At 46.9% G+C, this 25,339-nt stretch overlaps 1 protein-coding gene across 13 annotated transcripts in view; it reads left to right on the forward strand.

Annotated features, from left to right (window-relative positions):
• LOC127001135 (tyrosine-protein phosphatase non-receptor type 9-like) overlaps window positions 1-25,339 on the forward strand; it is a 150,172-nt gene that overhangs the window by 42,892 nt on the left and 81,941 nt on the right. For 5 of the 13 annotated variants that reach the window (XM_050865325.1, XM_050865332.1, XM_050865330.1 and 2 more), the window contains exon 1: window positions 24,792-24,937. The exons of 3 other annotated variants lie outside the window; for them this stretch is intronic. Coding sequence is in view for 3 of the 10 variants with exons in the window: in XM_050865320.1 (XP_050721277.1) it covers window positions 1,609-1,728 (120 nt within the window). In the remaining 7 variants the exon portion in view is untranslated. Of the gene's footprint in view, window positions 1-1,554; window positions 1,729-3,469; window positions 3,503-24,791; window positions 24,982-25,339 lie in introns of those variants that run through there. 5 more of the 13 variants (XM_050865328.1, XM_050865323.1, XM_050865320.1 and 2 more) reach the window with 4 other exon arrangements.

Below are 25,339 nucleotides of genomic sequence, written 5' to 3' on the forward strand. Positions count from 1 at the left end.
ATATATATATATATATATATATATATATATATATATATATATATATATATTTTTTTTTTTTTCTTTAATGCTCTTCGGATATCTTTGTCATTTCTTTTTTTCTCTTCCTTCTTCTATTTTTATTATTATTATTATTATTATTATTATTATTATTATTATTATTATTATTATTATTATTATTATTATTATTATTATTATTATTATCTTTTCTTCTTCACCATTGTGGCTCCTATCTCCCCTTCCTCTTCACCTTTACTGTGTTGTGCTATAAATCGATGAATCACATTTTTACGGTGTTGGCTCAGGCGATTACCTTGTCTAAGTTGGTCTAAGTCAAGTAGGCCTTCTGTTATCAGCACCGCCCATGCTTTCCTCCTCCTCCTCTGCGAGCCTCGAGCACCGTCAGTCTTCCGGCGGTGTCCAAGACAAGGTGGAAGAGAGGGGAGTGTTTCTTTCTTAGCAAACTCCTGGATTCTGGTTGGTGATAATATTGCGCAAGTTATATTCTTAGGTCAAGAGTTGGGTGATAGACTTACGAAGGACGATCATCAACTTATTAAAATGGTTTCCTTCAGCCCGGGCCTCTGCGTTTTTAGTGGAGCAGTAAAAAGAATAACGAGGGGGAGGGACAGGAGGTAGTGCTGGTATTAGAATCGTCACTCTCAACAACTACATAAAAAAGGACAGGTTAGTTCGAGGAGGAGTGAGTCAACAGCAAATCAATATCCACCAACCTTTAATGTTATGGGGCGACCGTTTTAAGATGGGATGATTATGATGGCGCCACTTACAACACACACACACACACACACACACACACACACACACACACACGGACGTCAATGGGAAAAGAGTGAACAGAAGAGTGACGCAATACAGCGGAGTTTGCCGTGCGAGGAAGGGAATGAATGGATGGATGAATGACCTAACGGAGGGATGAACGAATGAATGAATGGAGGCTGTGGGCGGCCAGTGGAAGCGTGTTTGTTTATCTTTAGAGAGAGAGAGAGAGAGAGAGAGAGAGAGAGAGAGCTGCAGCACCACGTCGCATCTCTCGCTCCTACAAACCTTTCAAAAGCCGATAATTGTTGTGACGAAGCAAGAACATTAATGAACTAAGAAGCGTGTCAACTCCGCGCACTTCAGGAGACCGACAAAGCACTTCCTGCTCTCTCTCTCTCTCTCTCTCTCTCTCTCTCTCTCTCTCTCTCTCTCTCTCTCTCTCTCTCTCTCTCTCTCTCTCTCTCTCTCTCTCTCTCTCTCTTTATTTTTACATCTTACATATTGCAATTGAATACATATATGTCGATCTCTCTCTCTCTCTCTCTCTCTCTCTCTCTCTCTCTCTCTCTCTCTCTCTCTCGTGGGGGGGTTGGCGTGGCGTGAATGAGTGCATGATGGCGTCGGGAGATGGAGGGACGGGGAGGGGAGGAACGGGGCCAGGAATGCAATGGTAGGGAGGGGAAGGGCGGAGCTGGTTGTGTTTTCATCGGGGAGAGAAGCTTTGACACTTTTATCACCCTGGCACAACGCGCGGCACTCCCCGTTGGTGTTTGCTGGTGTGTGGGTGTACGGGCGGGTTGGTGTGCTGTGTCTAGTGTTGGTAAGATGGTTTGGCGGGACTTCCGTAACCACCTCGATCATCATCATCATCATCATCATCATCACCGCCTTTCTTTCATCGCCACCTCCGCCATGGGTCTGTCGCGCAATAACCGGATGACCAAGGTGAGTTTTTTTTTTCTTTTTTTTTCTGCTTCCTCTTTCCTCCTCCTCCTCCTCCTTCTTTTTCTTCTTCTTCTTCTTCTTCTTCTTCTTCTTCTTCTTCTTCTTCTTCTTCTTCTCGACTGCTTTTATAACAACTAGAAAAGAACAACTACTATTTATTTCCTCCTCCTCCTCCTCCTCCTGCTTCTCCTCCTCCTCCTGCTTCTCCTCCTCCTCCTACTACTACTACTACTACTACTACTACTACTACCACTACCACCACTCATGTTACGGTCATTATCATCATTATTTGTGATTGGCAGGAATTAGGTTTTTGAATCATACCACAATCATCTTAGCAGAGTATTCAGTGAGAGCTTAGTTACATGAGCCGTGTGTGTGTGTGTGTGTGTGTGTGTGTGTGTGTGTGTGTGTGTGTGTGTGTACTCAAGAAAGAGAGAGCGAGCAAAAAGTTAAGGGGGAGGGGTTGTTTGCTTCCTGGCGAGATGGAGAGGGGAGGAAAGGAGGAAGGGTTGGGCGGGGATGGAGATCGTTGGGGTATGAAGATAATTCGGTGGGAAGACACAAGGAAGACAGGAACAGGAAAAGATAAGGTAAGGAGGAAGAATGAATTGAAGATGTACACGTAGATAAAATATGAATGAGTGTGAAAAAAAGGAGGATAAGGTAGCAAAGGGAAAATAGAAGGTATGAGGGAGTTGAAATGCCCGGGGAGGAGGTGCTGGAACACTAGAACTAAGGGAAGAGGGTAGGTATTATATCGTCACCTTCGTAAACAAACCCCCTAAGTCATTGTTTTCTACTTTACAGGAAATCAGAAAAGAACTCATTTCATTTGGCTTAAGATTTAGGCAGAAATGAAAAGGTCAATTCGAGAACACTCAAGCCCTGAATGGCGAAGGCAACTATACAAAAATGGGCGTCACATGTTGAAAAATTGATGTAGAGAAAAACCTGGAAATCTCTGGAAAATGACTTAGGCGATTATTTTATGAGGGTGACGATATATTGAAAGATACACGAGGGAAGAAAATTGTTGGTGTAGAACTGAGGAATGTAGAGAGATACAGAGAAAGGGAATGATAGATTTAGAGGGAAAGAAAATGTCAGGAAAAGGAATGATAGCTTTAAAGGGAAAGGAAATGACAGGTATAATTGATTTAGAGATATATAGAGAAAAAAATAGAGACATGTAAAAGGGAAATAAGATGGCAGATATAATACATTGAGATATATAAAGAGAAAGGGAGAAAAGGTATGCGGGACTGGAAGGCAAAGATCGTACGAGTTATGATAAATTGCGAGATGAAGAGATAAAATAAGAAATGATGGAGCGGAAAGGGAAAGAACATGGAAAAGAGGACTAAAGAAAGATATGGGGGAAGCGAGATTGCAGGGGGGGGGGAGGGGGGGGGCAGGAAGGGGGGAGCCTCAACGAGATAAGCTATCGTGGAAGTGTCCCAGAGTCATGCTTACTACATTCAGCGTGACTCACCCTGCTAAGGCGTCATCACCCTGTTTTATGTCAAATGGTCTCTCTTCTGCTGTGCATGTATATTTTTGCTTCAAGGGAGATTCTGTTAAAATGATGTCCTGATTTTTTTTTTTTTTTTTTTTTTTTTTTTTTGTATATTTTTTGCTTCAAGGGAGATTCTTTTAAAATGATATGTCCTGTTTTTTTTTTTTTTTTTTTTTTTTTTTAGGTGCGTGTGGGATCTAAATGACTTTCTCTCTCCCGCAGGTGAGTTCGGCGCCCCCCAGCAAACAGACTAAGGTACCTGCCCCTTCCCACTCTAGGCATGTCGGTGTTCAGACGTAAGATTTGTGTCCCCCATGCATCTTGCCCCCCCACCCCACCCCACCCCACTTACGTAACACACACACACACACACACACACACACACACACACACACACACATACACACACATACGGTCACCGCCTCTGCCGCTTGTGTTGTCCGTTGGCCGCGACTTTCCTCGTCTGGAATTTATTTGCAGTTGTCCGCGGCGGCGTTTTGAGGGGGTGTTAAAGGGAGTGTGCGAGGCTGAGGGCGCCGCGCCTCCCCAGCCATGAGGACGGCACACCCTCCCCCAGCGGTGGGGTGGGTGCTGCCTGCGTTGCTGGGTGCCGGCGGGACCGTTCTTTGGAGGTGCGGGCGCGGCAGACGGGCAGGCAGGTGGGGTACTACATGGTGGGGCAGGCGTGCTCGGTGCGCCCGCTGGTATCCGGGGAGTGTGTTCCCTGCTGCCTCACCCTTATTTCTACCCGGAACGACCCGCAGCTCTCTCTCTCTCTCTCTCTCTCTCTCTCTCTCTCTCTCTCTCTCTCACTGTGTGTGTGTGTGTGTGTGTGTGTGTGTAGTCTGACCAGCCCCCTCCCTCCCTCGTTGCATATTGCACGAGGGCAGGCCGGTAAGGGTGGGGAGTGGGCGCCACCAGCTGCCAGCGGTAAACACTCCGCCTAACAAAACCAAACACAGCACCTGTTTTAGCGCCGCGTTGACCGGGCTGGAGGCCCCACTAGCCTCAGGACGTATCCCAGCGTGCCACGCGGCGCAGCCACTGCCCACCCCCTCCACGCCCCCACCCAACATCGCCTGGCCAGCCTAACAAGTCGGCTGACTTATTCCAAGTGGCTTAAATTTTACCCATAGTGCCCATTGCACCGCCTATTTGTGTCTGACTGCACCAGAAAAATTGTGTCTAGGGCGAAGCTGCGGGCACGGCGAGGGGCGTGTGGCGAGCCCCGGCAGCCCCGGCACTGAGGCCAGCCCGGAAAACACTCTTATAAGGGCTGCAGGAAGCAGGAATTGCCTCGGGACTTTATTAACGACCCATTTGGCGGATAGTAGTACTGCCGCTCCTCCCGGCCGCATAAAAACACGCTCAGACCAAAAAGCTTCCCAGTAGAAAACATTCCTTTCTCTCCTCGTGTCTAATCTTGTTGATGTGCTCCTATTATTATTATTATTATTATTATTATCACTATTTATTTTCTTATTATGTTTTGCTTGTTTATTTTCGGGAAGGACCAGATAGAGGAGCGATGGTGGTATTACTAAACATCACCTCACCCTAGGCATCATCATCATGCTCCACGCCCTGAACCACAGTAATGCAACCTTCCACCACGAACCAGAGCACCATCACCATCACTACCACCACGACGCATCAAACCGGATTACCATTACACCTACCATCACCTTATCATCATTCCCACCACCGCAAACACAACCATGAGCACATCACTGCATAATTGTCACCAACATCACTACCACATTATAAATAACTATCACTGCATTATCACAACACAACCTCACCCTTAATATCTCAGCCACTCCCACCACCATCACCACCTGTCGTCTGCCACACCTGCCTCAGCCACGTGGTCCAGGTGCATCGAGCCAGCTGGGAGGTTCCTTGCTCGCTCTAGGGCCAATACAGGAGAGAGAGAGAGAGAGAGAGAGAGAGAGAGAGAGAGAGAGAATTTATTAATTTTGTGTTCGTTGGGGTGATGCAGTAGACAGGCTTATGCACACAGATTCAACATTAGCGGCAGTTTAACACGTGCACATTCACCCCTTTGAGTTATAGCCTGACAAATCCCGGAAGTCATTTGTTTCAGTGGATCGGCTACAAAGCGCACGTCCACTTTAAGCTCAGGGTCGAAAATCACAGATCAGAGAGCATTCCACTGTACAGTGTGAATGTCTAACTATCACGAGTCTAATAATTTGCTAATGTAATCCTCGAAATGCTTATTTGCCCTCAACTTTATTTTAACAAGGTACAGTAAGTATAAGATGGCTCCTCGTCCGGCCCCGTTCAGCATCTTCCTCTGTCAACAGACTCGTTCTGGGAATAATCTCGGAACTAGAGAAGAAGAGGCAGTGTTGTGTTACCGCTTTAGCCTTAAAATCATGGTTCTGGTGTATACACTCGGGGCGTAAAAGGAGGGAGGTTCAGGAGGGCGGACTCTGGCATAGTGAACGTGTCTTTTGAGCAGCTTGGGAAACATTGCATACCATTTAAAGCTGACGAACCGAATCGTTTGGCATCATCATGTTTAGGGAAACCGGGCACCCGTGTAGATAGTCTTCCAGCCTGTTTGGACCTTGGGCTCACAGGAAGTCGTCGCACAATGGTTTTCTCACCAATTTATTGTGTTCATTTGCTAAATAATATAAAACAGCATTATTGCAGAAAACTGCTGCTAGGCATAGATAATTCTTACAAACTATTAATGCACGTTGTCCTACTATATATATGTAAAGTTTGGGGCATATACGTTATAGTTATGCGCTGCGTTGGTGTTCATCTCTGTTCTTGAGCCTGTGGTGGGCAAAAATCAATTGGAGCGTTTGCAAACTCTTGAAAAAATACCAGATTCACTTGCTGACTTAATTTTACACAATTTCACTCGGTATGTTGGAAAAAATCTTAGACTTGTGTTATCAAACCAACTAAAATGATATTAGAATCATCTTAACCCTGGATAACATTCAATTTGTATTTTTATTTTACGGTAACACATTCGTGGTCACTTTTTGTACCAATTTTTGGACAATAAAAAAACAATACTTACAGTTCCTTTAATTAAATTTTTAAGACACCACCTGAAAATTTAATCTTTCAACTATAGTCAAAAAGAAAAAAAAATGCAATTTTTTGTTGGTAACCAAAATAAACGAAAAAAAGTTTTTTTTTTCTAAAAACTTTAAATTTAAGACTAGGTATAATTAGGAGATGTCCATTGACCAGTGGGCAGGGGGGGGGGGAGGGGGGGGGGCAGCACCGTGACCCACAGCCTCCTAGCAGCACAACATCTTGTTGGTGGAACTGTCCAAGGGAACACATTCGTGGACACCTTCATTATCTGACAAACAAAGTAAAAGAGCACGCACCAACCACCTTTCACCAAAACAGCACATCACTTTATGAAGGTATAGGGGGCCCCACCCGTTTAGCCTGCATAGGACGCATGCGCCACGCGCGCAAAGTTGGGGTGGGTCACAATCGTGTCTTCGAATGTGTTCCAGGGTTAAACATAAAACAAGAAATATAGCAAAAAATGTTAAATACCTGGCATATAATCTCAGCTTTGGAATTTATAACTTATTTGGAATGAATGTAATTTTTCTTATCTATAGATTTTATGTATTCTTGCAAGTTATGAAATAAAAAAAAAAAGGAAATTCTGGCATACATATATGAATTGACTAATGTTTTTGAGCTGTAGACGACACACGTGTGACTACCTCCTGAACCAAGACCAAGACCAAGTGTGTGTTCAGGACTGCTCGGAGCTCGCACAGCGCCGATTCATTAGGAGGACATTTTCCATTGAAAAATGGACAGTACCCTAATTAAGGTGTTCCCTCAAGGCGAGGGGAATACCTTGTTCGGGGTGCAACAAACCTCAGCTAGTGGAAATGGTGTGAATTACGGAAGCTTGGAAAAAAAAAATTCTGGTGTTAATGGTCATCAACACCACATCTGCAAACAGACAATTATTCTGTCACACAGACGCCATGTACTATATGTGTTTCCCTGAAAATCATTGCGATGACGATTTGACCGGAAGACCTCTCTGTGTAGGCCTTTGATGGGGACATTGCCTAGCATTTAAAGCTGACGAACCCGACCATTCAGCATCATGTACCAGCTCGTTCATGTCAGCAGCGGAGGTCAATAAATATTGCAGTTGTGTTTCGTTGAAGGTAATCGGCTTGTGCACACGACACGCCCAGTGGCCGAACTCTTCACTTAGATTCACGTTGTCTTGTTTGTTTGAATCATTGCAAGGACTGAACCCTTTCCCCATGACCGTTCCCTGCGGGTTTGAAAGTCCGACGGTCGGGGGGTGCCAGAAGAGAGAGAGAGAGAGAGAGAGAGAGAGAGAGAGAGAGAGAGAGAGAGAGAGAGAGAGAGAGAGAATATTGCATGAACACGTCTTTAGTAATATGTCTATAGTTTGTGTTTAGAATTTAAGTTTCGTCTTAATGTTGCAGTAACACATCAACATTTCCGGTTTTCACCCGATATGTCTGTTTTCTACCATTACGCAACGGTTCTCAGAATATCGGATTGATTGAGTGACCGCGGTGCGCATCAGCTTCCAGACATAAATAGAGAAGCTGCACACACACACACACACACACACACACACACACACACACACACACACACACACACACACACACATTTGTAGGGCAGTGGTTAGCGTGTTCGCCTCTCAACCAAGATGTCCCTGGTTCGATTCCCGGGCGATCATCCGTGGCACCCAGTAGTGAATGGGGTGCCGGGTGTCAGTTGGGGATTGTGGGCCATATTTTAAGACACCATCGTTTCTCACATCAGCTATTTCTAAAGGTCAAAGAGGGGATCTGTCGGGTTTTCATGAGTGTTTTTTTAAGGCTCATGGCACAGAAGAAGGGTCAAACTACCACCAGGGTCATAAAACTACCGCTGGAAAGGCCCACAGCTCCTACGAAAGCCATGTCAAATATGTGAACTTGGGCGACGAAATGTTTTAAAATACGACCTTGTGTCCCGCCTCCCTGGTGTGTGTAGGTGTGACATTTAAGTCGACTCCACCGTCACTCCGTTTGCCGCGATCGTTAGACTATCGCGTGGTCAGACCATGATGAATCACACACACACACACACACACACACACACACACACACACACACACACACCACTAACACCTCGGTGGAAGCATTGTTGTTGTCCTGGGATGTGTCTCGTCTTCGTAAGCCTGTCAAGCCAACATGAGTGCCGGCGGGCAGCTTCAGGAGACAGAAATATACAAACCGGCTGCTTTAGGGGGTTTTCCCTCTCCCTGATAGTTATAAATGTGACGGAACTAGCCATCAGAAGATAATTCATTAAAAACTATTTTACGCTGGGAGAATAACGATTTGTTGGTGGAATTTTTGGATTTTCACGTTTAGTGGCCGAATTTAATATGTATCTTCAATAGGCACAAAGACTTAGGTCGGTATAATAAGACACTTTCCCTTCTCACATCAGCTATTTCTAAAGGCCAAAGAGCGGGTCAGTCGGGTTCTAATGAGTGTTTCTTCAGGTTCATGGCACAGAGGAAGGGTCATGCTACCACCAGGGTCATAAAACTAATACTGAAAATGCCTACAACTCCTGTGTCAAATAGGTGTTCTTGGGCGACGAAATGTCTTGTAATACGACCCTTATTCGCCTCTGTGATCACGATGCTTGCAGTTTAATGATGGTGTTGGTGGCGGTGAAGTCATCGAAGACATCATTGGGGTACAGTTGTCAACATTAGTCTTTCAGCTTCGAGAGTTGCTTATTTAAACTGACTCAGGATGCCAAAGAGAGAGAGAGAGAGAGAGAGAGAGAGAGAGGGGGGGGGGGGGGAACAATGTTAAAAGATGTGTTATAAAAAGTAAAAGTGTCTGAAACAAAAAACGAGAGCAAATGTCGAGTATGTGAGTGAGAGAGAGAGAGAGAGAGAGAGAGAATGTCACACACACACACACACACACACACACACACACACACACACACACACACACACACAAACCTTCAGGGCAAAACGAGTGATCGGGACTGGCGGTGTTGAGTCAGGACGTGAATGTGTGGTGAAGGCCAAGGACGATTGATGACTCCAGTGTTTCTTGAAGCGTCGTTTTGCTCGCCGCTCGATACTCTGGGTCGTATTTCAAAACATTTCGTCACCCAAGTTCACGTATTTGACAAGGCTTTCGTATGAGTTGAGGGCATTTCCAGTAGTAGTTTTATGACCCTGGTGGTAGTTTGACCCTTCTTCTGTACCCTGAATCTAAAGAAACACGCATTAAAACCCAATTGATCCCCTCTTTGACCTTTAAAAATAGTTGATGTGAGAAGCGAGGGTCGTATTTTAAATCATTTCGTCACCCAAGTTCACGTATTTGACAAGGCTTTCGTATGAGTTGAGGGCATTTCCAGTAGTAGTTTTATGACCCTGGTGGTAGTTTGATCCTTCCTCAGCAGCATGAGTCTAAAGAAACCCTCATTAGAACCCGATTAATCCTCTCTTTGACCTTTAGAAATAGTTCGTTTGAGAAGCGAAAGTGTCTTAAAATACCGGACTCAGAATATGATGACGCTAATCAGCCCCGCGCCTCACACACTCACTCACTCACTCACTCACTCATTCATTCATTATTATCTTAACCCGGTAGCAGCGACGGGCCAAATTTGCGGCTTTACCGTGTACCAGCGACGGGCCAAATTTGCGGCTTTACCGTGTACCAGCGACGGGCCAAATTTGCGGCTTTACCGTGTACCAGCGACGTACCAGCGACGGGCCAAATTTGCAGCTTTACCGTGTACCAGCGACGGGCCAAATTTGCAGCTTTACCGTGTACCAGCGACGGGCCAAATTTGCAGCTTTACCGTGTACCAGCGACGGGCCAAATTTGCAGCTTTACCGTGTACCAGCGACGGGCCAAATTTGCGGCTTTACCGTGTACCAGCGACGGGCCAAATTTGCAGCTTTACCGTGTACCAGCGACGGGCCAAATTTGCGGCTTTACCGTGTACCAGCGACGGGCCAAATTTGCGGCTTTACCGTGTACCAGCGACGGGCCAAATTTGCGGCTTTACCGTGTACCAGCGACGGGCCAAATTTGCGGCTTTACCGTGTACCAGCGACGGGCCAAATTTGCGGCTTTACCGTGTACCAGCGACGGGCCAAATTTGCAGCTTTACCGTGTACCAGCGACGGGCCAAATTTGCGGCTTTACCGTGTACCAGCGACGGGCCAAATTTGCGGCTTTACCGTGTACCAGCGACTGGCCAAATTTGCGGCTTTACCGTGTACCAGCGACGGGCCAAATTTGCGGCTTTACCGTGTACCAGCGACGGGCCAAATTTGCGGCTTTACCGTGTACCAGCGACGGGCCAAATTTGCGGCTTTACCGTGTACCAGCGATGGGCCAAATTTCTGCCATGATATAAACCTCCCAAAATAGATGATGCATAAACTGATCACACATGCGTTGATATATATTATGAAATGGTTTGCGTGAGTGATGATTCTTTCTCATTATTTTATTTAGAGGGACCTTTAACCTAACCTAAGCTAAGAAAATGATCCCCGCAGCTACCGGGTTAAGTTACGTTTGCCTTAAGGGATAGTTTTCTTGATACACTTAAAACCACCAATTTATCTTTTGAGTGCCTGCATCTCGTGTGTGTGTGTGTGTGTGTGTGTGTGTGTGTGTGTGTGTGTGTGTGTGTGTGTTTGCAGCTCATACGTCACCACACCGTCTGGAGGCGTCAGTCAGGGCGATGTCACGAGAACGCTGACTCTGGGATGGATGGTGATGAAACGATATGCTTCCTACCCCACCTCCTCTCCCCCTTCATGCTCCCTTTTATCCCTCATCTCTCCCTTCTCCGTTCTCCTTCATCCCCAACATTCCCTGTACTCCCTGTGTATACTCCTTAGTCTTTCTGTTTCCCTTATATAACCTGTACTTCTTATCCCTCCTTTCTTCGTTCATGCTCCCTTTTATCCCTTATCTTTCCCTTCTTCATTCCCAACGTTCCCCGCCTTCCTTATTTATACTCCTTCATCTTCCTGTTTCCCTCCTTTCTTCGTTCATACTCCCTTTTATCCCTTATCTTTCCCTTCTCCGTTCTCCTTCATCCCCAACATTCCCTGCCTTCCTTGTTTATACTCCTTAGTCTTCCTGTTTCCCTTATGTAACGTATATACTTTCTTTCCCTCCGTCCATTACTCTCTTTTGCTTCCTTTCTCCTTCCTGTCTGCCTTCGTCTTTCTTCATTTCCGCCATGCCCGGTGTATACTCTTAATCTTCCTGCTTCCTTAATGTAACCCAAACTTCCTTTCCTCCCTCCCTCATTATTCCTGTATCCTCTTTTCTCTCTCTATCACCTCGTTCCCTCCCCTCCTTTTTTTTCGGAATCTAATCCTTCTGTTTCCTTCTCTTCCTCCCTCCATATATGATCAAACGTATGCTGTCTTCTATATCTGCATCATCCTCTGCAGTCTCTCTCTCTCACACACACACACACACACACACACACACACACACACAGATACACGCAGATCTCCGTAAAACAGTGGCTAGCGCGCTCGCCTCACAATCAAGAGGTTCCTGGTCCGATTCCCTGCCGGAGTGGAGACGGATGGGCAGTCTCCTCCTTTAATAATCCGTGCCCTCTGTCCACCCAGCAGTGAATGGGTACCGGGTGTCAGTCGGGGGTTGTGTCCCGTCTCTGGGTTGTGTGTGTGGGTGTGAGGTTTCATCCATACCCAGAGATCCGTCACCTCTGAGCTCCGATTTCATTTGAGAGGGTACTGGCTGGCAATCGCGAGTCTATCACGTGGTCAGGCCATGGTGACACACACACACACACACACACACACACACACACACACACACACACTGTCTGATTACTCTGAGATGGAAACAAACAGATCATACCGAGAATTCACTATCGCTCCTTATTTTCTTCTTCTCGAGTCTTGTTTGTCGACTGTGGAGAAGAGAATGAAAACCGAGGCGAGGAGGCTGGTGGTGTTGCTTGTGCCGGTCGTGGTGGGAGTTGAGAAAGAGGAAAGGAAGGGAGGAGGGAAAGGAAGATGGGAGACAAGCAAGCAATGTTAACTAGGGAAGGAATGGGAAGGGAAGGAAATGAAGGAAAGGGGAGAGGTGACATGTAAGGAGATGAGGGAAGGGAGGGAAGGGAAGGGAAGGGAAGGGAAGGAACTGGAAAGAAGGGAAGTTATGTGGCTGGTCGTGGTGGTGGTGGTGATAGGGTTGGGTTTGTGATGTGGTGGCGGTGGGGTTGATTGTGGTAATGGTGGGGGTAGGGTTGGGTTTGTGGTGGTGGTGGGTGTGGTGATGGTGGTGGAGCCTGTGATTGTGGTTGCTGTAGCGGTGGTGATGATGGTGGGGGTGATAGGGATTGAGATAGTGGTGGTAGTTGCTGTAATGGTGATGAAAGTGGTAGTGGTGGTGGTGATTGTTGCTGTTGTTGTCGGTGGTGGTGGTGGTGTAAGGGTTGTTGTTGTCGTCGGTGGTGGTGGTGTAAGGGTTGTTGTCGTCGGTGGTGGTGGTGTAAGGGTTGTTGTCGTCGGTGATGGTGGTGGTGTAAGGGTTGTTGTCGTCGGTGGTGGTGGTGGTGTAAGGGTTGTTGTCGTCGGTGGTGGTGGTGGTGTAAGGGTTGTTGTCGTCGGTGGTGGTGGTGGTGGTGTAAGGGTTGTTGTCGTCGGTGGTGGTGGTGGTGTAAGGGTTGTTGTCGTCGGTGGTGGTGGTGGTGTAAGGGTTGTTGTCGTCGGTGGTGGTGGTGGTGCAAGGGTTGTTGTTGTCGTCGGTGATGGTGGTAGTGTAAGGCTTGTTGTTGTCGTCGGTGGTGGTGGTGGTGGTGTAAGGATTGTTGTCGAGGGTGATGGTGGTGGTGCAAGGGTTGTTGTTGTCGTCGGTGATGGTGGTGGTGTAAGGATTGTTGTCGATGGTGATGGTGGTGGTGCAAGGGTTGTTGTTGTCGTCGGTGATGGTGGTGGTGTAAGGGTTGTTGTTGTCGGTGGTGGTGGTGTAAGGGTTGTTGTCGTCGGTGATGGTGGTGGTGTAAGGGTTGTTGTTGTCGTCGGTGGTGGTGGTGGTGTAAGGGTTGTTGTCGTCGGTGATGGTGGTGGTGTAAGGGTTGTTGTTGTCGTCGGTGGTGGTGGTGTAAGGGTTGTTGTCGTCGGTGGTGGTGGTGGTGTAAGGGTTGTTGTCGTCGGTGGTGGTGGTGTAAGGGTTGTTGTCGTCGGTGGTGGTGGTGGTGTAAGGGTTGTTGTCGTCGGTGGTGGTGGTGTAAGGGTTGTTGTTGTCGTCGGTGGTGGTGGTGTAAGGGTTGTTGTTGTCGTCGGTGGTGGCGGTGGTGTAAGGGTTGTTGTTGTTGTCGGTGGTGGTGGTGGTGTAAGGGTTGTTGTCGTCGGTGGTGGTGGTGGTGTAAGGGTTGTTGTTGTCGGTGGTGGTGGTGGTGTAAGGGTTGTTGTCGTCGGTGATGGTGGTGGTGTAAGGGTTGTTGTTGTCGTCGGTGGTGGTGGTGTAAGGGTTGTTGTCGTCGGTGATGGTGGTGGTGTAAGGGTTGTTGTTGTCGGTGATGGTGGTGGTGTAAGGGTTGTTGTTGTCGGTGATGGTGGTGGTGTAACCTTGTCCGAGGGAGCACTGGGCGACTCTATCGGCGATCGAAATCTAGCCTACTAAGTCGGTCTGTCGACGAGGACTGGCGTGTCTCTGGTGGTGGTGGTGGTGGTGAGGGCTTCTCGGCGCCGCAGGTGTCGGGTTTATGTGGAACAGGTGGTGACATTGGTTTCCCGAAGCCTCGTATACCTGCCAGGTGTTGTTGGGGATTGGGCGGAAGGGCGAGGAGGAGGGGGATGGTGGAAAGCAGGCAGGGAATGATGAGGAGGGAGAAGAACAGTGAGGGGATGATGAGGAAAGTGAGGGGAGGAAGGAGGAAAACAGTGAAGGAATGATGCGAAGGGAGAGGAAGGAGGTTGAGCAGTGAGGGGAGGGAAGGAGGAGAGCAGCGAATGAACGAAGAGGAGGGAATAGAGTAAAGCAGCGAGGGAATGATGAGAAGGAAGGGAGGAAGGAGGATAGTAAGGCAGTATTGCGGAGGGGAAGGAAGGAGGGAAGAGCAGTGAGGGAATGATGAGGAAGGGGAGGAGGGAGGAGAGCAGTAAGGGAATGGTGAGTAGGACGTCGCTGGTGAAGAAAGCAGTGAAAGCAGTGAGTGGAAGAAAACTGGAACGAAAGGACTCGGGGAAAAAAAGGGTATTGGCTTAACCCGGTAGCTGCGGGATCATAGTTCTTAAAGGCCCTTCCCTCTAAGCGAGAATAACGGGAAAAAATCATCACTCACGTCAACCATTTCATTATATATATCAACGCATTTGTGATCAGTTTATGCATCATCTATTTTGGGGGGTTCATACCATGGCAAAAATTTGGCCCATCGCTGCTGCCGGGTTAACGAAGGAACGAAGGGGGAGTAAACGAGAGGACATTGAACGAGAAAAGAGAAGTAAATAATAGACAAACAGACAGACAGACATGGTAATGGAGTAAAAGTGAACAGAGTGAGAGGAAGCAGGGAAAGGAAGGAAGTAGAGGGGGGTCGCGGAACAGGAAGCAGCGCAGGAAGGGATGAATGGGAACAGGAAGAGAGAGGAAGGGGTGAGGTAGGAGAGCAGAGTGGTGGTCGCCCTGGGAGCAGTGTCGTTTTCAGTATCTCAGGACGGCAGTAAACGACAGGAGCGGGACACGGGGGAGAGGAGTGACATGTCGATGCTGGAGTACTGCAGCCAACCCGTCTTGTGTGTGGAGTGCCGGGTTGTGCTTGCCAATCGTGCCCCTCTCGCTTGCCTACCCTTCCTTCCTTCCTTCCTTCGTTCCCTTTTTCCTTTCCTTCTTTCCTTCCTTCCTTCCTTCCTTCCCTCTTTCCCTTCCTTCCCTCTTTCCCTTCCTTCCTTCCCTCTTTCTCTTTCTTCCTTCCTTCCTTCCCTCTTTCCCTTCCTTCCTTCCTTCCTTTCTTCCTTCCTTCCTTCCTTCCTTCCTTCTTTCCTTCCTTCCTTCCTTCCTTTCTTCCTTCCTTCCTTCCTTCTTTCCTTCCTTCCTGCCTGCCTTGCTTCCTTCCTCCCTTCCTTCTTTCCTTCCTTCCTTCCTTCCTTCCTTCCTTCCTTCCTTCCCTCTTTCCCTTTCTTCCTTCCTTCCTTCCTTCCCTCTTTCCCTTCCTTCTTTCCTTCCGTCCTTCCTTCCTTCCTTCTTTCCTTCCTTCCTTCCTTCCTGCCTTCCCTCCTTCCCTCTTTCCTTCTTTCCTTCTTTCCTTCCTTCCCTCCTTCCTTCCTTCCTTCCTTCCCTCTTTCCTTTCCTTCTTTCCCTCCTTCCTTCCTTCCTTCCCTCTTTCCTTTCCTTCTTTCCTTCCTTCCTTCCCTCTTTCCTTTCCTTCTTTCCTTCCTTCCTTCCTTCCTTCCTTCCTTCCTTCCTTCCTTCCTTCCTTCCTTCCTTCCTTCCTTCCTTCCCTCTTTCCTTTCTTCCTTCCCTCTTTCCTTCCTTCCTTCCTTCCCTCCTTCTTTCCTTCCTTCCTTCCTTCCTTTCTTCCTTCCTTCCCTCTTTCCTTCCTTCCTTCCTTCCTTCCTTCCCTCTTTCCTTTCCTTCTTTCCTTCCTTCTTTCCTTCCTTCCTTCCCTCTTTCCCTTCCTTCCTTCCTTCCTTCCTTCCTTCCTTCCCTCTTTCCCTTCCTTCCTTCCTTCCTTCCCTCTTTCCCTTCCTTCCTTCCTTCCCTCTTTCCTTTCTTCCTTCCTTCCTTCCTTCCTTCCTTCCTTCCTTCCTTCCTTCCTTCCCTCTTTCCTTCCTTCCTTCCCTCTTTCCTTCCTTCCTTCCCTTCTTTCCTTCCTTCCTTCCCTCTTTCCCTTCCTTCCTTCCTTCCTTCCCTCTTTCCCTTCCTTCCTTCCTTCCCTCTTTCCTTTCCTTCCTTCCCTCTTTCCTTTCCTTCCTTCCCTCATTCCTTTCCTTCCTTCCTTCCTTCTTTCCTTCCTTCTTTCCATCAATCTTCCTTCCTCTTCCTTCTCTGTTGCCTACTCTTCCTTCTTTCTCTCCCTCCCTTCTCTCTTTCCCATCCTCCCCTCTTCCTCTCCCCTTCCTTCCTTACCTCCCTCTTTCCCTCCCTCTCTTTCCTCCTTCCCTCCCTCTCTTCCTTCCCTTCATCTCACATTCCATAACCTAACCTAACCTTACCATTTAAGTTGCCACTCTTCAAACACAGCTAAACACCACACAACGAAAGGCAGACAACTCAATACTGTCAAGAGGCCTGTAAATGGACCGTTAGGGAAAGACTTATAATAAAAGTGAACTGTAGGAAAAGTTTGAAGTGTCATCTACATCTCGTATTACCCATTCTCCTTGGTGCACAGTCGCCTCGCCACCATCGTCGGTTGTGATAAGAGGTACTATCAAGAGCCATATAAGCTTTGATCGCGGCGTAGCGGCTCTCTCGTATTTCCTGGGCGTGTGGTTATACGGTGCTGTCGTTATGACACACAATACACGGAAACTGGGAACTGTGTCATCCAGAAGAAATGTGTGATGTAAGGGTATCAGAGAGAGAGAGAGAGAGAGAGAGAGAGAGAGAGAGAGAGAGAGAGAGAGAGAGAGAGAATTACATAGAATTACATAGAAAATCAGACCACACAGACCCCACGGTGTGTTCTTAAACCTAAGTGAATCTACACTAATCAGATGGCTCCAAAACGTTGCTTTTCTACTCTAGTTAATATTAAGTTCAAGGAAGTGACGGTCGAGCTTGTTTTTAAAGGAGTCAATCGTGTTACATTGGACCACTGACGGTGGGAGCTTATTCCATTCTCGCACTACAACGTTGGTGAAGAAAAATTTGGTGCAGTCTGAATTTACTTGTCTACATTTGAGTTTTATGCCATTGTTCCTCGTTCGCAAAGTGTCATCGATCATAAACAATTTTGTTCTGTCTACATTCGTGAAACCATTAAGTATTTTAAAACATTCGATTAGTTTTCCTCGGAGGCGACGTTTCTCAAGAGAGAACATGTTAAGGGTGGAAAGCCTTTCTTCGTAGGATTTGATGCGCAAGGAAGGGATCATTTTTGATGCCCGACGCTGAACACCTAATTTAGCAATGTCCCTTGCATGGTGAGGAGACCAAAACTGTACCGCACATTCCAAGTGGGGTCTGACTAAACTATTGTAGAGCGGAAGTATTACATCCTTATTCTTGAATAAAAAGTTTCTTTTAATGTTCGCTTTATTTGCTGCATCGATGCATTGATGTGAGAATTTGAGGTTTGACGCGCGCGCGCGCGCGCGCGCGAGAGAGAGAGAGAGAGAGAGAGAGAGAGAGATTGAGATTACTGCCATGCCTTCACGGTGACGTAACTGTCACGTAAGTGGGAATATCTCACAGTTTCCTTATTGGTACGAGGAAAGCACCTCGAAAATAAATTACGTGGCAGCGTGGGAGAGAACGCCCTGTTGTTTCGGATGCTTCTGTTCACACGCACAGAACCAAAAGGAAGGAAACACTGTGCAGAGGATAACCTTCAGCTTGTAGGGAAAGAGACACCCACACGTAAACAATGCTGCATGGAATTTCACCTCAAACTATGAAGAAACAATTGATTTTTATGTCAAGCCTTGAAGCCTCAAGTTTGTATGTTAAATCAGCCAGCTGCCAAAGCGAAGGGTTGTGCTGATAACGGATTGAAGCGGAAGTAGTTTTAAACGTTAGAAAAAAAATAGTTTGATGTTTTCCTTTATCATGCGCTGTCAAGATGTTATACCGAGATGAACGAATAGACTTACGGTGAAGTTTATTTTGTGATGAATGAAACCAGTCCATGTAAGCGAGGTTCAAATAGGATGCCCAAATAACATAAATGGTAATACATAAAGGCTAGGGAGTCACATTACAATTGCTCAAGAAATTTTAAATACACATCTTAAAACGGATTACAGCGTACACTAACACTAACCTTTATTTTAATTATGTCTTCAGACATGCTGAGAACAGCCATTTGCTTTAAGAAAAACATGTAGCCGCATATATATATATATATATATATATATATATATATATATATATATATATATATATATATATATATATATATATATGTGTGTGTGTGTGTGTGTGTGTGTGTGTCCACGTATATATATGTATGTACATACAGACTTACTCGCCCGTATTCTTAGTCGCTCTCGGCTCTCACAACTACTTCATAAGGCTGCCAAGGAGATGAATCGGTTTCTCATGAGTTTTTCTGTCCTGGTGCAAAAGTCTTGTTAAACTATCACCAAGCTCATAAAGTTACCTCTGAGCTACAGGGTGGGCGCAGACCCAAACACAGAGTCTAGATGTGTTTTATTGCCCTCCTGCCTCGCCTCCCTTTGATAACCCGCAACCCAGAAATGAACGAGTCAGTGACTGGCAGGCTTGTCGGCGCCACCTTGCAACCTGTTCGGAGCTGAGAAGGCAAGGGTATGGTATGTGTGTGTGTGTGTGTGTGTGTGTCAACTCATGGACGTGTGTACTTTGGTAGTTCTGGTATAATCTCTCATTTTAGTCATTATACCTTGATAATTGCGTACACGGTGAAGGGAGTAGCAAATAACAATGTAAATGTCACATCTACGGTTGTTTAGTGTGGGAATGGTGAAGGAATGTCTTATCAGATGAGAGCCATTACTATTATTGATATTGATGTTGTTGTTGTTATTATTATTATTATTATTATTATTATTATTATTATTATTATTATTATTATTATTATTATTATTATTATTATTATTATTACGCAAGGCCACGGTCGAGGAAATGAATGGTGCCACGATCGTCAGTGAATGTTATGTCTGGTGTGAGTGCATGGTAAGTGTCGCCTTGGCTACGCGATAAGCGTGTGTGTGCTCCGCGTCTCGCCGGGGAGTGTGCTTTGCGTCACGAGGGCTCCAGTGCGGCACCTGGCGGAGTGGCGTCTGTGGGGGGGATCCCTGAGGTGGCCGCATACAGGCATAGCGGGTTGTGTACCTCATGCTAGCCGGGTGTGTGTGTGTGTGTGTGTGTGTGTGTGTGTGTGTGTTCCGGCCTAACTACACTCTTCCCTTCTCTGTCTACTCCTCCTCCTCCTCCTCCGCCTCCTCCTCCTCACCATCACAAAAGATGCTATCGTCGCCGCCACACAGCACAGTCTCCGAGGTCCAGCAGCGTCGCGGCGCGGTCCTGTGGTGTTCTGCCTCGCCGCAGATCGTTTATGTGGGAGTGGAACCGGCGGCGTGGCGTACACAGAATTGTTTTAACTGCACACAGTTGTTTCCTAACGTAACCCATCACTTGTAGGTTATTTGGAAAACTATTAGTTTTAGAACTGAATGATTCTTATATTTACTAGCTAGTTTATATAAGCCATACTTGATACGTAAAAACATGTTAATTTTATAATGGGCTGATTACTGCATTTATTAGCTAGTTCATAATTTTATAAGCCATGCTTGATAGACACTTGTAATGCAGTGGCGGGATCTTTCATAAGATAACTTTGATGATTTCGTGTTTCCTTGTAACTAAGCAATAGTGCGGCTCACGGTAACTTTCTATATTAATGCACCGTTATTTTAGTACTTATACAGTGGTGTGTGTGTGTGTGTGTGTATATATATATATATATATATATATATATATATATATATATATATATATATATATATATATATATATATATCTATATATATAATTTTGACTTACTAATATCATCATTATTAACACTCACTCATCGGTGACTGCGGTATCTTTCCCTCTGTTGCCTCACGCTGCGTGGCGTGGTCACAGCACGAACCCTCACAGCGGTGCAGCACAACAAAAGGAACATCCCCTTGCTCGTGCTAGTCGCGCCTGTAGTTTGGTGTATCGTCTAACGGCGCAACGAAGGCCAGGAAGCGGAAAGAAAAAGTTATAACAGGATTTCATCACGCGAAGCTGTCAGCGTCCGTGTAACTATTGCTGTCGTTACTTCCTTACCTTACGTTAAGACCTTTGCATATTCAAAACCTTGGGTGATATTTACCTGCACGTGTTGCTATACGCAAACCGTTCACGGAACCGAAGGCTCCAGTCGAAGGGGGATGGGGGAGGCGAGACAAAAGTGAATGTGAAAGCACGAGCACGGTTAGCATCGGAGGGAAGTAGGACGCGGTCTTGTACTCATCGTATCGTCCGGGGTTTTAAATGAGGCTCACCGGTGTGACGCCACGCCATAGCACGACTGCCAGCCATTCTCACCTGCAGTGACATTAATTTACAAGTGTTTGCCGGGTTGAGATTCACTTTGTGCTTGCAGTCCAAGATGTCATCATCATCATCATCTTGAGCCTGCTGCAGGACAAAGGTCATCCCCAGCATCTGCAGCCTTCACCTCTGTCTGATGTTAGTGTACTCCATCCTGCTGTCATGGTGTAATTTTATATCTCTACCTGGTTCTCTGTTTGCCCTGACTTCTACAATCCTGGGTTATCACTCTGATACTTTCGTTTGTCATCTGTTATCAGTTTTATACGGAATGTTTGGTTTGCCGAAGTCACTATCCTGTTCTTGATAATTATTAAAGTATTAACATTTTTTCTATTTCCTAATGCTTGGTGTTCGGTTCCTATCCATGTTATGTCCAATAATTTTCTCTCCATTCCTCTTTGCGCGCCTCTTGAACTTTCTCTTTAGATCTCTTGTGAGGTCAAGTTATTGAACCGTCCTTTATGACTGTCAGGATACATTGTACGCCTCTCTCCTCAGGGAGGCTGGCAGGTTGTTATTCATTTTACTATTCATATTATTACATTCCATCACAGTCCACTTTTTCCCCTTTTGTTAGGTTTGTGGTGACTGTTTATCCTTGAAATGTGCATTCTTTTCTTCAAGGATTCGTTCCCATCATTTGTTATCCTGCCAACTAATTATTACACATTGCCTTTTTCTTCACCTTCATCTTCAAGTCTACTTTTAACTGTTTAGTTCCTCAATCATTCTTTGTAAATTTTCCTCAAAAAATTTCCTCGGAATTTGAGTTATAGTAATGCCAAGCACATAATAATCTAGATTCGAGCCGTGCCAAAGTGGTATCACACGTATGGTTGGGTGTTTATACGATAGCCTTACTTGTACAAGCTTTATCCATATTTTTTGCGAAGTGTAAGAATGCCAAGCCCATTGCTGCTGTGGCTTAACGTCATTGTGCGTCCCTTCAACTCTTCGACGTTGGATGACTCCTTTGGCCTGACCTCACCGTAAGGCAGTGATGGTCGACATGATCACATTGATATGAATGAAAGATCGCATCCCCGTCATGCATGTTACTAATGAAGTGAACGATAGGTACTTGCCAAGCAATTACACAACAATAAATCCTACAAGTAACTTCACCTCTTATATATGTTTATCTTTGTTACTGCGGAAAAGGAGGATCCGCAGAAACATGGAAATGCATACTGAACACTGGTCGCGGTGTAGGTTTGAAAATGGTTGGGGAGGATATAACAGGCAGCCCTGCTCCTCTGGTCAGGAGTAGCCGCCGTGCCCCAGCCGCGGTGCCGGGCTGAAGGGAAGCTGGGGCGCCGAGCCTTGCCGCGGCAGAGACACGCCCACGCCGAGCCAGTCAAATCGTCTTCCGCGGCTTCTTTGCCTTTGTCAGCCCCCCGCCCCACTTCCTCATATTTCGAAGATGGTGTTTGCTCCAACAAGTGTGTGTGTGTGTGTGTGTGTGTGTGTGTGTGTGTGTGTGTGTGTGTGTGTGTGTGTGTGTGTGTGTATTTTTTTGTGTACTACATAGATAAATTCATACATAAATACAGACACGTATAATACAAACTTATAGCAGAGATACCGCAAGTAACCATCCGTTTTTTTTTTTTTTTGTTTTTGTGTGTGTGTGTGTGTGTGTGTGTGTGTGTGTGTGTGTGTGTGTGTGTGTGGCATGACTAGTTGGTGATTGGTTGTGAGAACCCTTCCACAGGGCACATAACTTCCCTTTGTTTCATGGTGTTAAGTTTCTTGATAACGGTGATGCATCTAATTTCAGTGATATTCGTATATGGTTTCAGTTGTAATAGTTGATTCATTGTCACTTTTACTTGGATGGTTGGCTGTAATACATAGTTGTTAGTTGCACGGAGTCGTAGCCGTAGTATTGCGACTGCATGGAACCTGTGAGTTTTGTTTAGTTCGTGTAGGCACTGTAGGGCGTTGATGGCCCACCGTGTCTTGTTTTGGGGAAGGGATAAGAAAAGGCTGCATGAATTGTGTCCTCCCCCCTCCCCCCTGCTGTCAAACTCATACCTTGTTGCCCATGGTGGAGCGAGGTGGTGTAATATTAGTGGTAAGTCCGGGCGTGCAACCCATCGGAGTCCCAACGTTGCCAGATTGTCGTACTCAGCCTCCTAGGTTTGCCAATTTCCGACCCAAAAACTGCCTCATCGACCCCAATAACTGCCTTCATATATAGTTATCGTTGAAATGGTTAATTATTGGTGTTTTTTGGCAATAGCTATGGCTCAGAAACCGGTAAATACGAGGCTCTGAGTATGGTAATCTGGCAACGGTGACCCATCCTCTATTTACGTTTGATGTGTATATTGGTGCGTGTTCCCGCGGACGTATTCCCGATCTCTACTGGTATGTGGTTCCGAGTGAAGACGCTTGGCTGTAGCTCGGATACTAACCGTAGGATTATCTGGAAAATACCCTCCTCGTGATTCCCACAGTTACTTAATACCCAGTAATCTAATCTTGAGTTACCTAATCCAATGTAGCCTGACCTGTTCAAGAGCGGGCGCCCTGTGTCGTGTGTTTGGCCTGGGAATCGGTGGGACTGGAGCAGAATATTTTATTGTGTTCGTTAAGGGAGATGGAGCAGAGGCAATCGAAAAGAAACAAAAAACAAGTGACGCTCAGGACAGGAAGCGCTAGAAAACAAATGGAAGTCCCTTTTTCCAAGCCGTTCAGCCATGCCACTGCTGCTGCTGCTGGATGGCTGGGTGGATGGATGGATGGGTGGAAGGATGAATAGATGGGTGGATGGTTGGATGGAAGGATGAATAGATGGGTGGATGGTTGGATGGAAGGATGAAAGAAGTCCATGATTTGCAGGGGTGCTTGGGGTTTGGAGAGCTGTTCATTTGTACTACTGGAAGATTAGGGGCTGATCTCTGGTCCCATGGCATGTTGGGGGCTGAAAGAAGTCCATGGAGTGTGTTGGGGCTTACAGGGGGCTGGAGGGTGTGCGCGAAGGGGTTGTGAGGGTGGTGGTTAGTGCCTGCGGGCGTGGCTCAGTGTAGGGAGCCCTCAGGTGTGTTGGACTCAGGGGCAGGTGTAATCTGTTTACGTCCCCTTCCTCTCTCTCTCTCTCTCTCTCTCTCTCTCTCTCTCTCTCTCTCTCTCTCTCTCTCTCTCTCTCTCTCTCTCTCTCTCTCTCTCTCTCTCTCTCTCTCGGTAGTGACAGGTTAACTTTCTTTCCTGGGGCCTCAAATTATCTACCTTCATCCGTCATCCTCTCTCTCTCTCTCTCTCTCTCTCTCTCTCTCTCTCTCTCTCTCTCTCTCTCTCTCTCTCTCTCTCTCTCTCTCTCTCTCTCTCTCTCTCTCTCTCTCTCTCTCTCTCTCTCTCTCTCTCTCTCTCTCTCTCTCTCTCTCTCTTTAAGGTCTTTCACATGGTTTCTGTCGTGAAAGGAGAATAAAGAAGCAGGGAAGGTCGGGGCGGGGCGGGGCGAGGGGAAGCCTGGGGAAGCCAAATAGAGGTCGGAAAGAAGGGTAGAGGAGGGGGCGCCGGGTTCTTGGCCACCGGATGTTGTTCCACAGGCCGGGTAAATACGCACATACATGCACACACACACGCACACGCACACGCTGCCATTAAAGGTCTATCCAAATGGTCTTGCGTTATTGCGGCGGCGGCGATGGGAGTGCAGTGGTAATGGTAGTAATGGTGGAGGTGGTGGTGGTTATTGGTGGTGGTGGTGGTGGAATAGTGCTAATGGCGTTCGTGTGGAATGCGATGAGACTGTGAGCGCGTTTTTCTTTTCTAGTCTGTGTCCTTTCTTTCCTTCCTACATTCATTCATTCATTCGTTCATTCATTCATTCATTCTTCTTCCATCGTGGTGGGTGTGTCGCTTTCCATCATCGCTTTCCATCCACCAACGACACATTCATATTAGATATCGTGTGTGTGTGTGTGTGTGTGTGTGTGTGTGTGTGTGTGTGTGTGTGTGTGTGTCTGTCTGTCTGTCTGTCTGTCTCTCTCTCTCTCTCTCTCTCTCTCTCTCTCTCTCTCTCTCTCTCTCTCTCTCTCTCTCTCTCTCTCTCTCTCTCTCTCTCTCTCTCTCTCTCTCTCTCTCTCTCTCAAAACAAGTGAAACTACTCCTTGTCGGTCTCCCTTAGTCAGCCACTGTGGTCCGAGGCTTCTCTTTAGTCACGAAAATTTCAGAAGGTGGCGGCGGGAGGGCAGGCCGGAGGATGCTGTGGCGGGGCAGGATGGGGCGGGGCGAAGGGGAGGTTGGGGATGGGGGCGGCAGCTGAGTGTGCCGCGGGCTGCCTCTGACGGTCACTACCCGACCAGCCCTCGCCGCTGTCGTGTCCGCGTGTGTGAGTGTGCCGCTCCGTCAGTGCCTCGTGTGGATTTGTGTGCCGTGCGTGTCCCAGAGCGCAGAGGGAGTGTGTCGTGAACGTGGGAAAGAAGGAACGGGATCCACAGATCTCTCCACCAGATTGTAACTCGATTAGAAGCGTCGTGGTGGTAGGGGTGGCTGTATAGTAGTGTTGGGGGTCGTGAGGGTAGTGCAACTCGAATGGGGGACTCGTAGTGGTGGGGGTCGTGAGGGTAGTGCAACTCGAATGGGGGACTCGTAGTGGTGGGGGTCGTGAGGGTAGTGCAACTCGAATGGGGGACTCGTAGTGGTGGGGGTGACAGTACAGTAGAGGTGGGGGTCGTGAGGGTAGTGCAACTCGAATACAGGGGTCGTGGTGATTGGGGTGACAGTACAGTAG

This window comes from Eriocheir sinensis, chromosome 20 (assembly GCF_024679095.1).
Source record: "Eriocheir sinensis breed Jianghai 21 chromosome 20, ASM2467909v1, whole genome shotgun sequence".
Lineage (NCBI taxonomy): Eukaryota > Metazoa > Arthropoda > Malacostraca > Decapoda > Varunidae > Eriocheir > Eriocheir sinensis.